We start from the raw sequence: 21,828 nt of genomic DNA on the forward strand, positions 1-21,828 counted from the left end.
TGTTTTTCCCAGTCTTTTCACCCCAAAGCCTACTTCCTTGTTTAATATCTCAACTCAAAAAAAAAACAAAAAAAACAAAAAAACATTTCCTTCTCTGTTCTTATTCGTTGATCTTATTCGTTTATTTGTTCTTATTTGTTCGTTCGTTTTTCGACCACGTGTTTCTCCCCCATTTCCCCAGATAGTTTTCACTGTTAAACTTTAAAATGTTTACCTTCCCCTCAAGTTCTGTATTCTGTCATATATTACAACACCTATTTTTTCTTCTTTAAAAGGTTGCTTTCAACTTGCTCACCAAATCTATTCATCCCCCCAAAAAAATCCATCTCTTTCAGTGCCTCTTTTCTACATTCCCTAAACTCTCCTGCACTCCATCCTCCCTCCAGCGTCCTTAAACGTATTTTTGACTCGAAGGTCACAAGTAACTCATTTTGCAATAAATGTTCGTTTCCCATTAATCGTACACTTTCTAAAATCCAATCTCACCCCTCCCCTCCAAATCTTCCCCATCACCCCTCCCCTCCAAATCTTCCCCATCACCCATCCCTTTCAAATCTTCCCCCTTGCCCCTCCCCTCCAAATCCTCCCCATCACCCATCCCTTTCAAATCTCCCCCCTTGCCCCTTCCCTCATAAACTCCCCCCACACTCCTCCCCTCACCCCTCCTAGACTCCCCCCTCACCTCCAAATCTCCCCCATCCCTTTCAAATCCCTCCCCTTGTCCCTTCCCTCCTAAACTCCCCCCAACCCCTCTTCTCATAAACTCCCCCCTCGCCCCTCCCCTTCAAATCTCCCCACCCTCATTTCTCTCCATTTCCCCCCTCTCACCCCTCCTCCTCAAAGCATCCTCCCCGCTTCTTCCCCCTTCCAACTCTCACCTCTCACCTCCAGCTCCCCCAACCTTCTGCCTCGCTCTTCCCCCTCCTCAAATAACACCTCACTGTGCCTCACCCAATCACCATCAAACCTTTTGTCCGCCCCATCCTTCCCTTTCTCCGAGCTATTCTGAAATCTCTGACACACCATAAACAGCTCTCCCAACCTCTTCCACCTCTTCCACATCTACCCTACCCCACCTCCCCCCTGTTCTGTATCCGATGCTCCCCTTTCCTCTTCATTAACGGTATGGACCTCAAACATCCGGGGCCTTCGTTCAAACTTAACTGATCTCTCCATACAGGTTGCTTCTGACCAACCAGACGTGATCTGCTTAACAGAAACTTTCGTCCTTCATGATGTCTCTGAATCCTTCGTATCTCTCCCGGGTTACTCCCTCCTCCGGTATGATAGACCTGAGCCTCGTCCTGGAGGTGGGGTTGCTATCTTTATCAAAAACTCTTCCTCACTCGCCCTGCACTGCACTCTCTCCACCTCACTTTTAGGAATACCTCTGGCTACGGCTTCCCCTTCGCTCCCACCTCTTGTTCATATGTGTGTTGTACCGTCCACCAAACAGTGATGACTCCATCTACATCTCGCTGTCTGATAATATGGACCAACTTCTATCTACTCATCCCAACTCTCTCTTCCTCATATGTGGTGATTTCAATTGTCACCATGCCAGATGGCTGGGTGTGGGTACCTCTCACACCAGCCATGGCTCCTCAGCAAAGGACTTCTGCGACTCACTGCGACTGACACAATCTGTCAATTTCCCGAACCGGATCTCAGTCAAAGGAGTATCTTCTCTTCTGGACTTGGTTATGACTAACTTCCCTGAAAATGTATGCTGCTCTTCTTCTGCTCCAATCGGCTCATCTGATCATGTGCTTGTTAAAGTGGACATCTCTCTTACCATTCTCAGGGAGCCTGCTCAGCGTCGACGAGTCTGGCATTTCACTCAGGCCAACTGGCACGGTCTTCAAGCAGCCATCAATCATCAGGACTGGTCTCCCATCTCTACCACCTCTGACATCAACTTATCCTGGGAATTCTTCCAAAGTAAATTGCTCTCTCTCATGCACAGATTTATCCCATCTCGTCTTCAGTTGTCATACCCTTCCTCACGTCCATGGTACACGGAATCTTGTGGTGAGGCTGTTGCCCAGAAACAACTTGCCTTCGTCTCCTGGAAAGCAAATCCAACGGAAGGAAATCTCATTTCCTTTCACAAAGCCCGAAACAAGTGTGTGTCCACCCTCAGGAGAGCCAGGAAACAATATCTCTCCGTTCTCAAGACCGAACTCTCTTATCTGTCTCCCTCTTCCAAATCCTGGTGGCATCTGGTCAAATCTGTTTCTGGTGTTTGTTCCCCCTCCATCCCCTCCCTTACTCAAATGGCGACACAGCTGACTCCGCCTGTGAAAAAGCTGAATGCCTCAACTCTGTGTTTGCCTCTAAATCTCGTGTCCCAAACCCATCCCTCTCTGTACCCACCATACCCAGTCGTACCCAGCTGCTCCTGGACTCCGTGTCCTTTCCTCCTGACAAGGTGGAAAAGTTTCTGTCAACCCTCGACTCTGATTCTGCAACTGGACCTGACGGCATCAGCCCACGGGTCCTAAAATCCTGTTCTTCCGTTCTTTAACTCCCTCTCTCTGTTCTCTTCACCCTATCTTTTGCTCAAGGTCAACTGCCATCTGCTTGGAAATCAGCCAACATCACCGCTTTACACAAAAAAGGTGCAAAAACAGATCCGAGCAACGACAGACCAATCAGCCTTCTCCCAATTATCAGCAAAGTCGTGGAATCCATCATTGCTTCGGATATTAAATCTTTCCTCTTCTCCAATGGCTTGATCTCTGATCATCAATTTGGTTTCAGACCAGGTCACTCTACTCTGGACATGCTGCTTCTGCTGTCTCAACAATGGATGGAGGTCCTCAATGCCAAACAGGAAATTAGAGCTGTCTCCCTCGACATATCACGTGCCTTCGATACGGTCTGGCACCCTGCTCTGCTCACCAAACTCTCCTCCTTTGGTATCCATGGAAATCTCCACGCATGGCTGGCGGACTTCCTCTCTAGTCGTAGTCAACGTGTGGCCCTGAATGGGTTTCTCTCATCTCCTCTTCCTGTTCAGGCTGGAGTTCCCCAAGGCAATGTTCTGGGCCCTGTGCTTTTTCTGGTCTTCATCAATGATCTCTCTGACTCTCTTGAAAATCCACTCTATCTCTTTGCTGATGACTCCACTCTCTGCCGCTCCATTCCTCATCCCTCAGATCGGCAGTCTGCAGCCTCCTCACTCTCTGCAGACCTGGACAAAGTCACAGACTGGGCAAACAAGTGGAACATGTCTTTCAATCCTGACAAATCTCACACTCTTACGATGTATCTCCGAAAAGACCGACTGGAAAACCTTCCCATCCACTTTCTGAATAATCCTCTCCAAGAAGTTCTGTCACTCAAGCTTTTGGGTCTCACTATCTGCCATGATCTTTCCTGGGAAAACCACATTTCAAATCTGGCCTCCAAAGCCAGTCGCCGACTGGGCATCCTCCGTCGTGCGAAGTCCTTCCTTGGCACACCTGAGCTCCTCACCACATACAAGGCTTTCATCCGCAGCTCATTGGAGTATTGCTCTCCCCTCTGGGCTGGTGCTCCTGCCTCACACCTAGCTCGTCTTCACGCTGTTGAAACCAAAGCGTTCAGAATCATTGGAATCTCCCGCGATGACAGGCCCTCGGAGATAGCTTCACTTACTCACCGCAGGCAGGTTTGGTGGTCTTTCCGTCTTCTACCGACTCCTCTCCGGCCTCGCCCCCCCAGCCCTGTCTGTGCTCTGTCCCCCAAATATTCCTACAGGTCGCACAAGATCTGCCTGCAACCCTCTTATGGTTAAACTGCCAAAATCAAGACTCTCTGCTCACCTTCACTCCTTCATTCCTCTTTTCTCCCACCTCTGGAACAAACTCCCTCACTCTCTTCAATCCCACTCCTCCCTCCAGGTCTTTAAAACAGCTGTTCACCACCATCTCTTATCTTCCCCAATCCAAAACCTTGATCTTTTCTACCCCCGCTAATTTCACCCCAAATCCACTTTTTTGAAATACCAACTGCTTTCCTGGAAGTCCTTGGTGTCCTTTCGTTTTATACCTATCCTTCCTCCCCCCTAGCCCTCTCCGTCCCACATATCTCCCGATGTCCCTGCTCTCAAATGTTGCGTTTGTGTGCTTCCTCCCCTTCTCTCCCCATCTTGTCTGCCGCTCCCCTTTTTATATACTTTGTTTGCTTGTTTGTTTGATTTGTTTGTTTGATAAATGGTAGCTCTTTCACGAGCCTCGATTCTGTATACAAAAAAATAGAAAATAAAAATAAAAATAAACCGAGGCTGCAAAATACCGCGGCACAAAATACTCGACTATTATATACAGGTATGAAAGATTAACACCGATAATCTTCCAAGGGACGCACTTTGGGTAGACACGTAAGATAAATACAGTTTCGACAAAAATACAATTGTGTACAATTACTTAACTTCGAGCGTGCGTGAAGATCGTGACAGCTTCGAAAAATCGTGACCTCCCCCACAAAATCTCGCGAGGTCTGTCTCTCTGTGAGCAAGATATCTCAAAAAGTTGTGGACGGATTCAGCCGAAATTTGCAGAGAGGTAGTGTATTTGACAAGGACGAAATGATTAGATTTTGGTGAAGATCCAGATTCGGATCCGGCTACTCGGTTTTTTTTTAGTGATTCTCCACTATTGGGAGATAGGGACAAAGACGATATATAGCAGGAAAGCTCAAAAAGTTCTGGACTGATTCGGACGAAACTTGATGGAGAGGTTGGTTGTGTGACAAGGAAGAATTTGTTCAATTTTGGTGAAGATCCAGATCCGGATCTGGCTAGTATAATCTTTTAAGTGATTCTTCACCATTGAGTGATCGGGCTAAAACCAACATATAGCAGGATATCTCAAAAATTTATGTACGGATCTGGACGAAATGAGGTGGACAGGTTGTGAGAGTGACAATGACGAATCGATTCAATTTTTGGTGAAGATCTGAATATGGATTCGGATATGCGAATTTTTTTTTTAATTTTGAAGCGATTCTTCACCATTGAGATCGGAAGAAAAGCGATATATAACATATTAAAAAAAAGTTAGAGACGAGTTCTGAATAAACTTGGTTGATGAGTTGGTTCGGTGACAAGCACAAGCTGAATAGATTTTGGTTCAGGTCCGCATCCAGATCCAGCCCATCAGTGGGATACAAAACAAACTGTTCAGCATGGTGGAGGTATGCGCTCGACCGAGTGCCGGTCTAGTTCCAGTTTGTAAAGTGGGTAATTTTGCGATTAAAAGTCGAAATCCCTTTCACAAAGCTCGGAACAAGTGTGTGTCCACCCACAGGAGAGTAAGGAAACAATATATCTCCACTCTCAAGCCTGAACTCTCAAACCTGTCTCACTCCTCCAAATCCTGGTGGCGTCTGGTCAAATCTGTTTCTGGTGTTTGTTCCCCTTCCATCCCCTTCCTTATCTCCAACGGCTACACAGCTGACTCCACTCGTGAAAAATCTGAATGCCTCAACTCCGTGTTTGCCTCAAAATCTTGTGTCCCAAACCCATCGCTCTCTGTACCCACCTTACCCAGTCTAACCCAGCTGCTCCTGGACTCTGTGTCCTTCTCTCCTGACAAGGTGGAGAAGTTTGTGTCAATCCTCGACTCTGATTCTGCAACTGGACCAGGCAGCATCAGCCCACGGGTCCTAAAATTCTGCTCTGCCGCTCTTTCACACGCTCTCTGTTCACTTCACCCTCTTTTGATCAAGGTAATCTGCCATCTGCTTGGAAATCAGCCAACATTACAGCTTCACACAAAAAATGTGCAAAAACAGATACTTGCAACGACAGACCAATCAGCCTGCTTCCAATTATCAGCAAAGTCATGGAATCCATCATTACTTCAGATATCAAATCCTTACTCTTCTCAAATGGCTTGATCTCTGATCATCAATTTGGGTTCAGACCAGGTCACGCTACTCTGGACATGCTGCTTCTGCTGTCTCAACAATGAATGGAGGTCCTCAATGCCAAACAAGAAATCAGAGCTGTCTCCCTCAACATATCAATTGCCTTCGATACAGTCTGGTACCCCGCCCTGCTCACCAAACTCTCCTCTTATGGTATCCATGGAAACCTCCACGCATAGCTTGCGGACTTCCTCACCAGTCGTAGTCAACGTGTGGCCCTGAAAGGATTTCTCTCATCTCCCCTTCCTGTCCAGGCTGGAGTTCCCCAAGGCAGTGCTCTGGGCCCTGTGCTTTATCTGGTTTTCATTAATGATCTCTCCGACTCTCTGGAAAATCCTCTATCTCTTTGCTGATGACTCCACTCTCTGCCGCTCCATACCTCATACCTCAGATCGGCAGTCTGCAGCCTCCTCACTCTATGCGGACCTGGGAAAGAAAAAAAATCACAGACTGGTCAAACAATTGGAACATGTCTTTCAATCATGACAAATCTCAGACTCTCACTTTGTCTCTCCGAAAAGACCGTCTGGACATCCCTCCCATCTACATTCTCAACAATCCTCCCCAATAAGTTCTGTCACTCAGGCATTTGGGCCTCACAATTTGCCATGATCTTTCCTGGGAAAACTACATTTCCAAGCTGGGTTCCAAAGCCAGTTGCCGACTGGGCATCCTCTGTCGTGTGAAGTCCTTCCTTGGCACACCTGAACTCCTCACCACATACAAGGCTTTCATCCACAGATCAATGGAATACTGCTCCTGCCTCACACCGAGCTCGGCTTCACGCTGTTGAAACCAAAGCTTTCAGAATCATTGGAACCTCCCGCAATGAAGCTAACTCCGAGGGCCTTTCACTCACTCACAAGGCAGATTGGTGGTCTTTCGGTCTTCTCCTGACTCCTCTCCAGCCTAGCTCCCCCGTCTCTGTCTGTGCTCTGTCCCCCAAATATTCCTACAGGTCGCACAAGATCTGCCAGCAACCCTCTTCTGGTGAAACTGCCAAAATCAAGACTCTCTGCTCACCTTCACTCTTTCATTCCTCTTTTCTTCCACCTTTGGAACAAATTCCCACACTCTCTTCAGTCCCACCCCTCCCACCAGGTATTTAAAACAGCTGTTCACCACCATCTCTTATCTTCCCACATCCAAAACCTTGATCTTTTCTACCCCCCGTTAATTTACCCCAGATCCACTTTTTTGAAATACCGACTTCTTTCCGGGAAGTACTAGCAGTTTCCATTTGTTTTATACCCCCCCCCCCCCCCCCCTTCCAATGCCTCCTCCCCCCAAGCCCTCTCTGCCCCACGGATATCCCGGCGTCCCTGTCCTCTACTGTTGTACTTGCGTGCTTCCCTCTCTCTCCCCATCTTGTCTCCCACTCCCTTTATTATGTATGTTTCATGTGTCCAAACGGCAAATAATTTTCCATCTGCCATCTTCCTCTTCATTAACACCACGTTCGTCTGATTCGATCGCACAAGGCTACGATACGGATTTACGATGCCTCCGAAAGCGTTTCCATCACTAATTTGGTCTTCAGTCGTTTCTTCAAAATCCCACTGATACGTTTCAACATACTGAGGAGTTGCTAATGACGGTGGAATCAGCATCGGAATCGATGCTCAGCACGCATGGTCCTCTGGGTAAGTTGCCATTACAATCAAGGTGAGTTCATAATGTGACGTGACTGGTAAAATCGAAATTTAACACTATTATTTTTTTTCAACTTTGATTGGCAAAAAAAAATTCAAATTCAATTTAAAATTGTTCACTTGAAATTTGACCGTAATTAATGATTTTTTTATTGCTTTTCAGCAAAAAAAAATGTTTGGGTTCCCTTAAAGCCAAGATCTCAAAAAAGCAGAAAGACTGCACATCCTACATCGAGAGGCAATAGGATTGACGTTGATAATAACAGGCCGGAAAAAAGTCAGGATCGACCTTCAAAGTACAAATGAAAATAAGCGATTTCCACCTGAATCACAACTCCTCAGCAGTTTTTTTTTTTTCCGAACTAGTGCAAGGATTTTTTTTTTAAACGTGAGTTCATGCAAGTGCTAATAAAGTTTTTAACTTACAACTGCAATATGCACGTAATGTACTTGTGGCCTGAAGGCCCTGGAAACATGGTGGATTGAATGCGAGTGAGTGAATGAGAAACTTTTCTTTGAAGAAACAACTTTTCTTGAGAAAATAAAAAGGAGTAATAAATGAGGTCCATGTGTAGAAGGGAGGGAGCATTGATCTGCTCGCTTTCACCACCTTCTGTAGCAGCTCGGATGCTCCTTGCTCGTCTTGTAGCAAAGTCTATTTCAATAAGGAAGTGTGGGTGGAAGGGAAAGGGGGAAATTATGGACAAGTTGTCATATTTAAAATGTTTCCCAAAATTATAAAACATACATCACAAGCATCGGTTTGCAATATTTTATTTGATTAGATACTGCTAAAATTGTTTGGCTGCAACAAGCTGGAAAACCCCAACTTTATAAATGTCGTTTCCCCTCTGTTACCTCGCTCTTTCATGAGCCTCGATTTTGTAGAAAACAACAACGAATAAACAGCTATCCCAACCAGCTCTTCCTCATTTACAACTTCAACTGCTACCATGCCAGCTGGCTCTGCAACACATCACCATGGTCTTGCTGCTTCGGCCTCTATAATTCCATGATAAGGCAGGTCCCAACTCAGTGATTGCCTTCAAATCCCATGTACAAAACCCATCCTGCTCTGCATCCCCACCTTATCCCCATGTACCCACTTTGTACTGGACTCTTTCACAAATGAGATTTAATTTTTGGGGATACAAAATTACAGAACTTAGGCTAATCGTAGACGCCTTTATCCTATTTTTATAATATTATATAATCGTAGACGCCTTTAACCTATTTTTATTGATTTTTACTTTCTTGCTTTGCGATCCACTTTTGTCTTCAATTTAAGGCAGTCATTGAAATACACATAACAGTGATGTATTTAGTATTTTCATTTGCAGGTCGATATGAAATATTGCCGGTTTAGGGTTATACCACGACTACAGGTCACATGTCTGGGTCCAGGGAGAGGTGGGAAAATGCCAGTGCAGAGGTTGCGAGATGGTTTATCCTGCATTCTCAGCCATTTCGACCAAAAAAAAGGACTTTTAATTGTGCCCATATTTTGATACTTTTTAAGCATAATCGAATGAAAAAAAACAAATTTGTTTGACCAACACTTTCATCAATAACATGTCTTGGAAGAAAACAAGAAAACAAAGCAAACAAGAAGAAAAAGTCTTAAAATGTCAACCCCCGTGGTTTTAGCAAATTTGTTGCACGGGGTTAAAGGCTGTCAGTCGGCCATCTTTGGTCGGATTACAAAACAAAATCTTCTGCATATGTATACTCTCATGTATTATCTTTGTGCCAAGTATGAACAAAATCGGTCCATACATGTCCGAGATATGGTTACGGACACACAGACGGACGGATGAGACCCAATCCATAAGCCCCCGTTTTTAGTCCAACGGGGGCTAATAATGCAAACATCAACGATTGCATTCCAGAAAGTGTGTAGGTCTTTGCTCATTGTGTGCATAGTGCATAGTGCATAGAAAACAGGGTGCAGTGCTATCTTACATATTGTTACGTTTGTGGGGGGTAGGTGATGACATACCCGAGTGGAGATAGAACTGTGTAGGGTAGCATGGACCATAGACATAAGGAGACATTTCGATATACATAAGCAGGGAAAACTAAGCTTAAGAGTGTTTACGTGTCACCAAACAGGAGGGGGGGGGGGGGTAGTATGTTCATTAGGTAAGGCTTAAGGATAATTCCCAGTATGTAATTGCCTCCTGTGATTTTCCCCTATGTGTTTTACAACTATAAGGCCGGCCATACCAAACGTTCATTAACCAACAACCACGTGCCAAACATTCCCAATCGGACAAATAACCCTGCCCCACCAACCGACTAAGGAACAAGGCTGCACCCACAGAGTGGGACGAGGGGTGTGGAAACGACCGTGACCAGCAGACCACGCCCCGAGCTTCGTCATTCAACGAGCCTGGCCATGGTGCGATTGGATGGAACTCGGGGATTGGTCAGCGTGATGTCGGTGTGACGTCAGATTCCAAGGGGTTTTGTGAGTTGCGATATTGCCCACCTTCCCAACCCCTCCCTGCACCTCCGGCACCCTTGCAGAAATAAATTTTATCATCAGGAATTTAGAATGGGGAGGCACGGTCTGATCATTTCAATGACGTGATCCAACAAAAGTAATTGTAATATTAAGAAGGATATTAACATGAATGATCCCTTACCGCTCTCGTAATGAGCAGGTGGACTCGTGAACATAAATCAAGGTCGGGAATACACCACACTAACACAACAGCCAACAAACACCACACAAAGTACACCACACAAACATGTCCCCACGAGGGTCTGCAATTTCTGATTGCTCTTTCTTGTTTTAACTGTTTTATCATGTTTAGCCTAACCAAGAAGCAAACCCACAGGACCTTTAGCGAAGTCTGCTGGACAGCCTTTTCAAATGCCATGCCCACCCATGAATCACGTAAAATCACGCAAGCTGCATGGGGTCAGGCAGAAAGCCCATGCGCTCTTTTATGTCAGGAAGTCACGAGAGCAGTGCAGCGGGGCACATGCTATTTGCAGAGCAACACTGCATGGCTGCTAGCACCGTTAGCACAGGAACGGTAGTCTGCCTGAAACCAACGCACATTTGTGCCAGCCCATTCTGTGACCATGAGGTGGGGTCTTTCCTCGTCACGCCATGGTGGCAACTGCGGCAGGTCCTACAGGCGAGGTAGTTCAGGATCGTGCACAGGACTTTGTCGGAATTTTGCAGCACTCATTGATCACGATGACCTCTGTAAGGTTGTCGAGCCGACACCCCAGCACAACAGAGCCCCTTCGCCGATAGGTTTACCCATAGGAATGCACAGATAGTGTTGATAAGTTTGTACATCCTGAAACACAAGGCGGGGGTTGTTTTGATGGTTCTCAGCGAGGTCATCAGTGGCGTCAATAATACAATCCTCTTCCCATGAAAGGTATTAACAGCCCACTCAGTTTTAACGGAGCTGCCCTGGCCCCCCTAAGTACATACATTGCGCTGTAGATGCTGCAAGGTCAACCAGTAGTGGTGGTGCCACCGGTGCTGGAGCAGTGGCAAGACATTGGCTCCTGTAGTGCTCGATTTTTCTAATCAGCTGCTTCGGGGCACCATTTATACCCAGGAGTTTTGTGGCACCACTGCCCATACCTGGGATGGTCCTTGACAAGCATGTCCTGAAGGGACTGGGGGGGAATGTTGGGTGTAAAATGCGTCTGTGCAGATGCGCAGCACGTTCTCCTGAGGAATACTCCGTAGTCCATACCATCCGTCAGAGTTAATCCGTCAGAGCCTGTTGTTGGTGTACCCCAGAACGAAGGCCAGAAAGTGGTACCACTGAGTTCTCACCTTTTATTCCTGATATTGGATTATATGGGTGCTCAGTGTCTTTTCAAAACTAAGAAGCCTTTCTGGCTCTGCCAGGATGTTGGACATGTACACAGCCTCATTGTCATCCCTCACAAGAATACTAAACATATCTTCTCTCCGAACGCACTTGCCCAAGAAACATACGGCTAGGTCCTGATCAGCTGGGAACTTGATATTTATTTTATATATATATTTTTCTATACAGAGTGAAGGCTCGTGTAAGAGCAAACACATTGAATACGAAAACGTGCATTGACACATAAAACATACAATAAAGGGAGTGGGAGACGAGAGGGGAGAGAGTAAAACATACAAGCACAACAACAGTAGACATCAGGGACGTCAGTAGATCTGTGGAAGGGACAGGACTGGAGGGTTGGGGGTGAGGGGTTGGGGGTGGGGGGAGGTGGAGGGAAGGAGTACACGGTTTAAAGCAAATGAACACGACGAGGAATTTCAGGAAAGAAGTTGGAGATTGAAAGAGGTGGATTTGGGGGTTTTATCTTTAAAAGAATCAAGGTTTTGGATGGGGGAAGATAAGAGATGGTGGTGAACAGCTGTTTTAAAGACCTGGAGGGAGGAGTGGGATAAAAGAGAGTAAGGGAGTTTGTTCCATAGGCGGGAAAAACGAGGAATGAAAGAGTGAAGGTGAGCAGAGAGCATGGATTTTGGCAGTTTAACCATAAGAGGGTTGCTGGCAGATCTTGTGCGACCCGTATGAATATTTGGTGAACAGAGCACAGAGAGAGCTGGGGGAGCTTGGCCGGAGAGGAGGCGGTAGAAAACAATCGGTTGGTAGAAGATTTTCTCCTTCACATTGACACTGCATACCATCTCATGAGTGCTTGGGCCTCCGAGCAAGGGTGACCTGCTACAAGCAGGTCAGCTAGTTTGGGTGTGGTGATCCAACCATTCTCATGCAGGTGCTCCCCCGATGCGCTTAAACGTGTATGGGTGAGTGATCTTTTCTTTTCTTTTTTTTATGTTGAAGGCTCCAGTCACGGACTATATCGTCCTCATTAAGGCCAGGCCTTACATAAAGTAACTGCATAAAGAGAAATAACAGAGAGAATGTAAAGGTGAGGAGTGAAAGCAAGAAAAGTGTGTGTGATGAAAAGTGTGTGATGAAAAGTGTGTGTGATGAAAAGTGTGTGTGATGAAAAGTGTGTGTGATGAAAAGTGTGTGTGATGAAAAGTGTGTGTGATGAAAAGTGTGTGTGATGAAAAGTGTGTGTGATGAAAAGTGTGTGTGATGAAAAGTGTGTGTGATGAAAAGTGTGTGTGATGAAAAGTGTGATGAAAAGTGTGTGTGATGAAAAGTGTGTGTGATGAAAAGTGCGTGTGATGAAAAGTGCGTGTGATGAAAAGTGCGTGTGATGAAAAGTGCGTGTGATGAAAAGTGCGTGTGATGAAAAGTGCGTGTGATGAAAAGTGCGTGTGATGAAAAGTGTGTGTGATGAAAAGTGTGTGATGTTTGTTTTCAAGAAAGAGATTAAAGCTAGGCCGGGAGTGATAGTTTGAGCGAGACAGAAAGTAAGACCAGCAATCCTGACATGGACATGGTTCCCGGCACCACTTTAATGCTCCGATGTCCGAACGGTAGTACTACCCTGAGCAGTTGCTGTCTCCAACCTACTACCTAAAAAACCAGTCCAACCAGATGGGTGTTTTTTTTAGAAGACACCGTCTCCTTACTGGATAGCCGTTGGCTCCTGAATGGAGCTCATCTGCCCTTCAACAGGTATTGTTTATAGTCCTGCAGGTGTCACAGCCACCCTCCCCACTGGCAAGCAAGTGAGGAGAGTTAGTTTAGTCGGCGATTACACGAGCATGTGGCAGGTAGCACTAGGTTACATTACACTGGGAAGCAATGGGAGGGAACTCCCATGTAGTGAGCTGCACCACATCCGTGAGCGAGATGATGTGACTGAGAGACGCATCATCCACATTTGGTCGCCTAAGCAGTCGGGAAGCCGTACTGTCGGACAAGCTCTATCACATCACCGACACCTCCAAGGCCAAAATAATCGCAGGCGAGGTAGGCCGAACAGTTATCGATGTGCTCGTGCTGTTCCATGGGGCTTGAGCTGTTCTATACCTTGGATTCCACCTGTGCCGTCTTCCAAACGTCACAACATTTTTTGGGTGTAGGGTGAATCTCAGTCACACCAGCTGAGCGTTTTGTGTCGCTGTGCTGAAAGTGGTTGGCAACGCAACAAACAATACAGTTGGCAACACAACAAACAACACAGTTGGAAACCCTCTGTGGCCTTCTTTGGCCACGCTTCACCACCTTCGACAGGCAAAAGATGAAGTTCATAGCGTATATAGAAGCGGCACTCTCCTCTCCTCCCCTCTTCCCACCCCCCTCTCCCCTCCCCCCCTTTCACCCTTCCCCCTTCCCACCCCACCCCGCCCACGTGTGTATATCGAAACCATGCAGGCAAAACCAACAACTGAAGGGCAGTCAGACGCAGGAGGGGATTCTTTTTGGCCTGCTGGGTGTAGGCGTTAGCCCGAGAGCTAGCCGTGGCATCATCATAAAGCTGCGGTGCCTCTCTTTTCTCTGCGTATGAGCCTGGTGAGATTGATCTCTAAATGGGTAGCATGCACTTCTGCACTCACCATGTAGGGTGGCTATAGCCTCGAAAACTAAGAGGGTTTGGGCATTTTCTCGCTATGCTGCACATGAAGTGAGTCGCTTTTGGGGTGGGAGCTGCGGTGGGCCTTGGGGGAGCCGCCAGTGACCATGTATGAAACACCCTCTCCCCACTTTTGCAAGGATAAGCAGTTTTCTGCAATATAATTTTGTACAATAAGGACACATGGATAATTATTTTCTGAGACTTTGTTTTTATCTTTTATAATACACTGGAGAAACGCCATCCCAGAGCTTCGACCATATTGCTCATCTCCTTGTCATACTATATTGTTTAGCATTTAATTTTGTTCACTGAACAGCACAACTCCTCAAGGATTCAATCAACACCAGAATGGTGGTGCACAACATTCAAATTTAAGGTTCATGGAATAGTAAAATGAGGTGATAAACAACACAAACCTCACCTCAATTTCACCACGTGCTCCCTGGTGAGCATCCTGCAGGTAGGTTAGCAACAGCTCATGGCTTTGCACTTGATCAAGGTGCTGGGTTAAAGTACAAAGCAAGCGAAAGTTCGGACATGACAATGTAAAGATGTTGAATAATTTCTCATATTAACTTAATGGGACATAAACAACACTTCCATGAGCCATCTAATTAAACTACACTGAGCCGAATGAACTCCTCCACCGGAGTAAAGCCAGGAAGGAAGGAAGTCATGGTGTCATGGTAAAGGAGGAGGAAGAAGAAGGATTAAAATTCTGTGCAATGAGCTGTGTCGACCTGTCTTCTCATTCACAACATCGATTAATTATCGGATACCATGCACTTACTACAGTATTACAAACTAGTGTTTTCACAAATTATCCCACATATCACTAACTAGGTAGGGATTTACTTACTGCAGTATTATAAACTAGTGTTTTCACAAACTATCCCACATATCACTAACTAGGTAGGGATTTACTTACTACAGTATTACAAACTAGTGTTGTCACAAATTATCCCACATATCACTAACTAGGTAGGGATTTACTTACTGCAGTATTATAAACTAGTGTTTTCACAAACTATCCCACATATCACTAACTAGGTAGGGATTTACTTACTGCAGTATTATAACCTAGTGTTTTCACAAACTATCCCACATATCACCAAAGAGGTAGGGATTTACTTACTGCAGTATTATAAACTAGCGTTTTCACAAACTATCCCACATATCACTAACTAGGTAGGGATTTACTTACTGCAGTATTATAAACTAGCGTTTTCACAAATTATCCCACATATCACTAACTAGGTAGGGATTTACTTACTGCAGTATTATAAACTAGTGTTTTCACAAACTATCCCACATATCACTAACTAGGTAGGGATTTACTTACTACAGTATTACAAACTAGTGTTGTCACAAATTATCCCACATATCACTAACTAGGTAGGAATTTACTTACTGCAGTATTATAAACGAGTGTTTTCACAAATTATCCCACATATCACAAACTAGGTAGGGATTTACTTACTGCAGTATTATAAACTAGTGTTTTCACAAACTATCCCATATATCACTAACGAGGTAGGGATTTACTTACTGCAGTATTATAAACTAGCGTTTTCACAAATTATCCCACATATCACGAACGAGGTAGGGATTTACTTACTGCAGTATTATAAACTAGCGTTTTCACAAATTATCCCACATATCACAAACTAGGTAGGGATTTACTTACTGCAGTATTATAAACTAGCGTTTTCACAAACTATCCCACACATCACCAACTAGGTAGGGATTTACTTACTGCAGTATTATAAACGAGTGTTTTCACAAACTATCCTACATATCACTAACTAGGTAGAGATTTACTTACTGTAGTATTATAAACTAGTGTTTTCACAAACTATCCCACATATCACTAACGAGGTAGGGATTTACTTACTGCAGTATTATAAACTAGCGTTTTCACAAATTATCCCACATATCACTAACTAGGTAGGGATTTACTTACTGCAGTATTATAAACGAGTGTTTTCACAAACTATCCCACATATCACTAACTAGATAGAGATTTACTTACTGTAGTATTATAAACAAGTCTTTTCACAAACTATCCCACATATCACTAACTAGGTAGGGATTTACTTACTCCAGTATTATAAACGAGTGTTTTCACAAACTATCCCACATATCACCAACTTGGTAGAGATTTACTTACTGTAGTATTACAAGCTGGTGTTTTCACAAACTATCCTACTTATCACTAACTAGGTAGAGATTTACTTACTGTAGTATAATAATCGAGTGATTTCACAAACTATCCCACACATCACCAACTTGGTGGAGATTTACTTACTGTAGTATTACAAGCTGGTGTTTTCACAAATTATCCGACTTATCACTAACTTGGTAGAGATTTACTTACTGTAGTATAATAACTGAGTGATTTCACAAACTATCCCACTTATCACTAACTTGGTAGAGATTTACTTACTGCAGTATTATGAACGAGTGATTTCACAAACTATCCCACGTAGCACTAACTAGGTAGAGATTTATTTACTGTCGTATTATAAACGAGTGATTTCACAAACTATCCCATTTATCACTAACTAGGTAGAGATTTATTTACTGTGGTATTATAAGCGAGACTGGTGTTGGCTTAGCGGTTAGGGTGCCGGCTTGGGATCCTAGGATCCTGGGTTTGAATCCCGGTGGATCGCTGAATTAACACCAGGGGGGTTGACTCAGCCTGTCATCCTTCCGAGGTCGGCAAATTGAGTACCAGTTCACTGGTAATTCCCTGTGTGTCGCAAGAGGCGACTAACAGGGTTGGCGGCAGGAAGGGCATCCGGCCATAAAACATTGCTTCAAAAAGGGGACCACGGTGCCCAAAAAAGGCTAACCCCTGCTCTGCGGGGGGAAATGGCCTCCAAAGGTTGTATGGCATTATAAACGAGTGATTTCACAAACTATCCCACTTATCACTAACTTGGTAGAGATTTACTTACTGTAGTATTATAACCAAGTGATTTCACAAACTATCCCACTTATCACTAACTAGGTAGGGATTTACTTACTGCAGTATTATAAACTAGTGTTTTCACCAACTATCCCACTTATCACTAAATTGGTAGCGATTTACTTACTGTGGTATTACAAACTAGTGTTTTCACAAACTATCCCACATATCACCAACTAGGTAGAGATTTACTAACTGTGGTATTATAAACTAGTGTTTTCACAAACTATCCCACTTATCACTAACTAGGTAGGGATATACTTACTGTAGTATTATAAACTAGTGTTTTCACAAACTATCCCACATATCACCAACTAGGTAGAGATTTACTAACTGTGATATTATAAACTAGTGTTTTCACAAACGATCCCACTTATCACGAACAAGATAGAGATATACTTACTATAGTATTATAAACTAGTGTTTTCACCAACTATCCCACTTATCACTAAATTGGTAGAGATATACTTACTGTAGTATTATAAACTAGTGTTTTCACAAACTATCCCACATATCACCAACTAGGTAGAGATTTACTAACTGTGGTATTATAAACTAGTGTTTTCACAAACTATCCCACTTATCACTAACTAGGTAGGGATATACTTACTGTAGTATTATAAACTAGTGTTTTCACAAACTATCCCACATATCACCAACTAGGTAGAGATTTACTAACTGTGGTATTATAAACTAGTGTTTTCACAAACTATCCCACTTATCACTAACTAGGTAGGGATATACTTACTGTAGTATTATAAACTAGTGTTTTCACAAACTATCCCACATATCACCAACTAGGTAGAGATTTACTAACTGTGGTATTATAAACTAGTGTTTTCACAAACTATCCCACTTATCACGAACAAGGTAGAGATATACTTACTGTAGTATTATAAACTAGTGTTTTCACAAACTATCCCACTTATCACTAACTAGATAGAGATTTACTTACTGTGGTATTATAAAGTAGTGTTTTCACAAACCATCCCACTTATCACCAACTACAGTCACGTAAAAAACTAAGTACACCCCATGTAAAGTTTTGACTTTTTCAACATATTTCAACATACAGCTATTTGATCTTCATTTCAACATTATTGATAGATAAAGGTGATATAATATAACAAATATCATGAAACATTTACACTTTGTAGTCCATTGTATAATTTAAATAAACATGAATGCAAATTTCGCATGTGGAAAAAGTAAGTACACCCCGGCATTTATCACTACTTAAAATACATAAAATTAGAATCGGGTGCACCAGCTCAGGTGCAAATGATTACAACATCGTTAGAGAGGATCTTGGAGGAACCTGTCTTAGTTAAACCTCAGACATAGAGTTTGGTTTGCTCTTTGTTGTTGAAGTGTGCGGCGTCACCAGGCCAAGATCAAAAGAGCTCTCTGAGGCCTTCGGAAAGAAGGTTATAGATGCCTACGAGTCTGGGAAGGGATTTGAAAAGATCTCCAAACAATTTGAAATCAATCATTCGACTGTCCGGAAGATCATCTACAAGTGGAGAAGATTCCAAACAACTGCCAACTTGTTCAGGCCAGGCCGCCCCAGCAAGTTCAGCCCGAGAGCAGATCGCAAGATCCTGAAAGAAGTCTCTAAGAACCCCAGAATGTCATCACGGGACCTACATGTAGCTCTTGCCACTGTTGATGTCAAAGTGCACGAGTCTACCATTAGAAAGAGGCTGCACAAATTTGATCTACATGCGAGGTGTGCCAGGAGGAAACCTTTGCTGCCCAGAAGGAACATCAGGGCAAGACGAAAGTTTGCCAATTAACACCTCGGCAAAGACCAGCACTTCTGGAACAATGTGCTCTGGACAGATGAGTCAATGGTAGAGCTATTTGGCCACAGTACCAGAAGACATGTTTGGCGAAAACCAAAGACTGCATTTGACCACAAGAAACTGATACCAACTGTAAAGCATGGTGATGGAAATATTATGGTTTGGGGCAGCTTTGCTGCATCAGGGCCTGGGCAGCTCACCATCATGGAATCCACTATGAATTCTTCATTGTACCAGAGGGTGCTTGAGGATAATGTGAGGCCATCTGTCAGAGAGTTGAAGCTCAACCGAAGGTGGACCTTGCAACATGACAATGACCCTAAACATACCAGTAAATCCACCAAGGAATGGCTGAAAATAAAGAAATGGAGAGTTCTGGAAGTCAAAGCCCGGATCTAAATCCCATCGAGATGTTGTGGGGGGATTTGAAACGAGCTGTGCATGCAAGAAACCCCTCAAACATCGCACAGCTGAAAGAATTCTGCATGGAGGAGTGGGCAAAAATTTCTCCCAGTCGATGTCAGAGACTGGTAGACAGTTATAAGAAACGCCTACTTGAGGTTGTTTCTGCCAAAGGGGGCAATACCACCTATAAGAGCCAAGGGTGTACTTACTTTTTCCACATGCGAAATTTGCATTTATGTTTATGTAAATTATACAATGGACTACAAAATGTAAATGTTTCATGATATTTGTTATATTATATCACCTTTATCTATCAATATTGTTGAAATGAAGATCAAATAGCTGTATGTTGAAATATGTTGAAAAAGTCAAAACTTTACATGGGGTGTGCTTACTTTTTCACATGACTGGAGGTAGATATTTATTTACTGTAGCATTATAAATGAGTGTTTTCACAAACTATCCCACTTATCACGAACAAGGTAGAGATTTACTTACTGTAGTATTATAAATGAGTGTTGAAACAAACTATCCCACTGATCACTAACTTGGTAGATATATATTTACTCTCGTATTATAAGCTGCTGTTTTCACAAACTATCCCACTTATCACTAACTCGGTAGAGTTTACTTATTGTAGAATAATAAATAAGTGTTTTCACAAACTATCCCACTTATCACTAACTAGGTAGAGTTTACTTATTGTAGAATAATAAATAAGTGTTTTCACAAACTATCCCACTTATCACTAACTAGGTGGAGTTTACTTAATGTGGTATTACAAACTAGTGTTTTCACAAACTATCCCACATATCACCAACTTGGTAGAGATTTACTTACTGTGGTATTACAAGCTGGTGTTTTCACAAACTATCCTACTTATCACTAACTAGGTAGAGATTTACTTACTGTAGTATAATAAATGAGTGATTTCACAAACTATCCCACTTATCACTAACTAGGTAGAGATTTACTTACTGTAGTATGATAATGAAGTGATTTCACAAACTGTCCCACATATCACCAACTTGGTAGAGATTTACTTACTGTAGTATTACAAGCTGGTGTTTTCACAAACTATCCTACTTATCACTAACTAGGTAGAGATTTACTTACTGTAGTAAAATAAATGAGTGATTTCACAAACTATCCTACTTATCACTAACTAGGTAGAGATTTACTTACTGTAGTATAATAAATGAGTGATTTCACAAACTATCCCACTTATCACTAACTTGGTAGTGATTTACTTACTGCAGTATTATGAATGAGTGATTTCACAAACTATCCCACTTATCACTAACTTGGTAGTGATTTACTTACTGCAGTATTATGAACGAGTGATTTCACAAACTATCCTACTTATCACTAACTAGGTAGAGATTTACTTACTGTAGTATAATAAATGAGTGATTTCACAAACTATCCTACTTATCACTAACTAGGTAGAGATTTACTTACTGTAGTATAATAAATGAGTGATTTCACAAACTATCCCACTTATCACTAACTTGGTAGAGATTTACTTACTGCAGTATTATGAACGAGTGATTTCACAAACTATCCCACTTTGCACTAACTAGGCAGAGATTTATTTACTGTCGTATTATAAACGAGTGATTTCACAAACTATCCCACTTATCACTAACTAGGTAGAGATTTATTTACTGTGGTATTATAAACGAGCCTGGTGTTGGCTTAGCGGTTAGGGTGCCGGCTTGGGATCCTAGGATCCTGGGTTTGAATCCTGGTGGATCGCTGAATTAACACCAGAAGGGTCGACTCAGCCTGTCATCCTTTCGAGGTCGGCAAATTGAGTACCAGTTCACTGGTAATTCCCTGTGTGTCGCAAGAGGCGACTAACAGGGTTGGCGGCAGGAAGGGCATCCGGCCATAAAACATTGCTTCAAAAAGGGGACCACGGTGCCCAAAAAAGGCTAACCCCTGCTCTGCGGGGGAAAATGGCCTCCAAAGGTGGTGTGACATTATAAATGAGTGATTTCACAAACTATCCCACTTATCACTAACTTGGTAGAGATTTACTTCCTGTAGTATTATAAAACAAGTGATTTCACAAACTATCCCACTTATCACTAACTAGGTAGAGATTTACTTACTGGAGTACGATAATCAAGTGACTTCACAAAATATCCCACATATCACCAACTTGGTAGAGATTTACTTACTGTCGTATTACAAGCTGGTGTTTTCACAAACTATCCTACTTTTCACTAACTGGGTAGAAATTTACTTACTGTAGTATAATGAATGAGTGATTTCACAAACTATCCCCCTCATCACTAACTAGGTCGAGATTTACTTACTGTAGTATGATAATCAAGTGATTTCACAAACTATCCCACATATCACCAACTTGGTGGAGATTTACTTACTGTAGTATTACAAGCTGGTGTTTTCACAAACTATCCTACTTATCACTAACTAGGTAGAGATTTACTTACTGTAGTATAATAAATGAGTGATTTCACAAACTATCCCACTTATCACTAACTAGGTAGAGATTTACTTACTGTAGTATAAAAAACGAGTGATTTCACAAGCTATCCTACTTATCACTAACTAGGTAGAGATTTACTTA

The 21,828-nt window shown here is 43.1% G+C and overlaps 1 protein-coding gene across 2 annotated transcripts in view; it reads right to left on the reverse strand.

Annotated features, from left to right (window-relative positions):
• Nucleotides 1–21,828, reverse strand: part of LOC137416913 (nucleoporin NUP188) — a 182,123-nt gene that overhangs the window by 131,976 nt on the left and 28,319 nt on the right. For both annotated transcript variants that reach the window (XM_078767875.1, XM_078767876.1), the window contains exons 5-6: nt 14,467–14,547; nt 8,179–8,223 (exon numbers count right to left, since the gene is read on the reverse strand). In XM_078767875.1, the coding sequence (XP_078624001.1) occupies nt 8,179–8,223; nt 14,467–14,547 (126 nt within the window). The remainder of the gene's footprint in view (nt 1–8,178; nt 8,224–14,466; nt 14,548–21,828) is intronic.

The sequence above is a fragment of the Myxine glutinosa genome, chromosome 13 (genome assembly GCF_964187855.1).
Source record: "Myxine glutinosa chromosome 13, kmMyxGlut1.1, whole genome shotgun sequence".
Classification (NCBI taxonomy): domain Eukaryota; kingdom Metazoa; phylum Chordata; class Myxini; order Myxiniformes; family Myxinidae; genus Myxine; species Myxine glutinosa.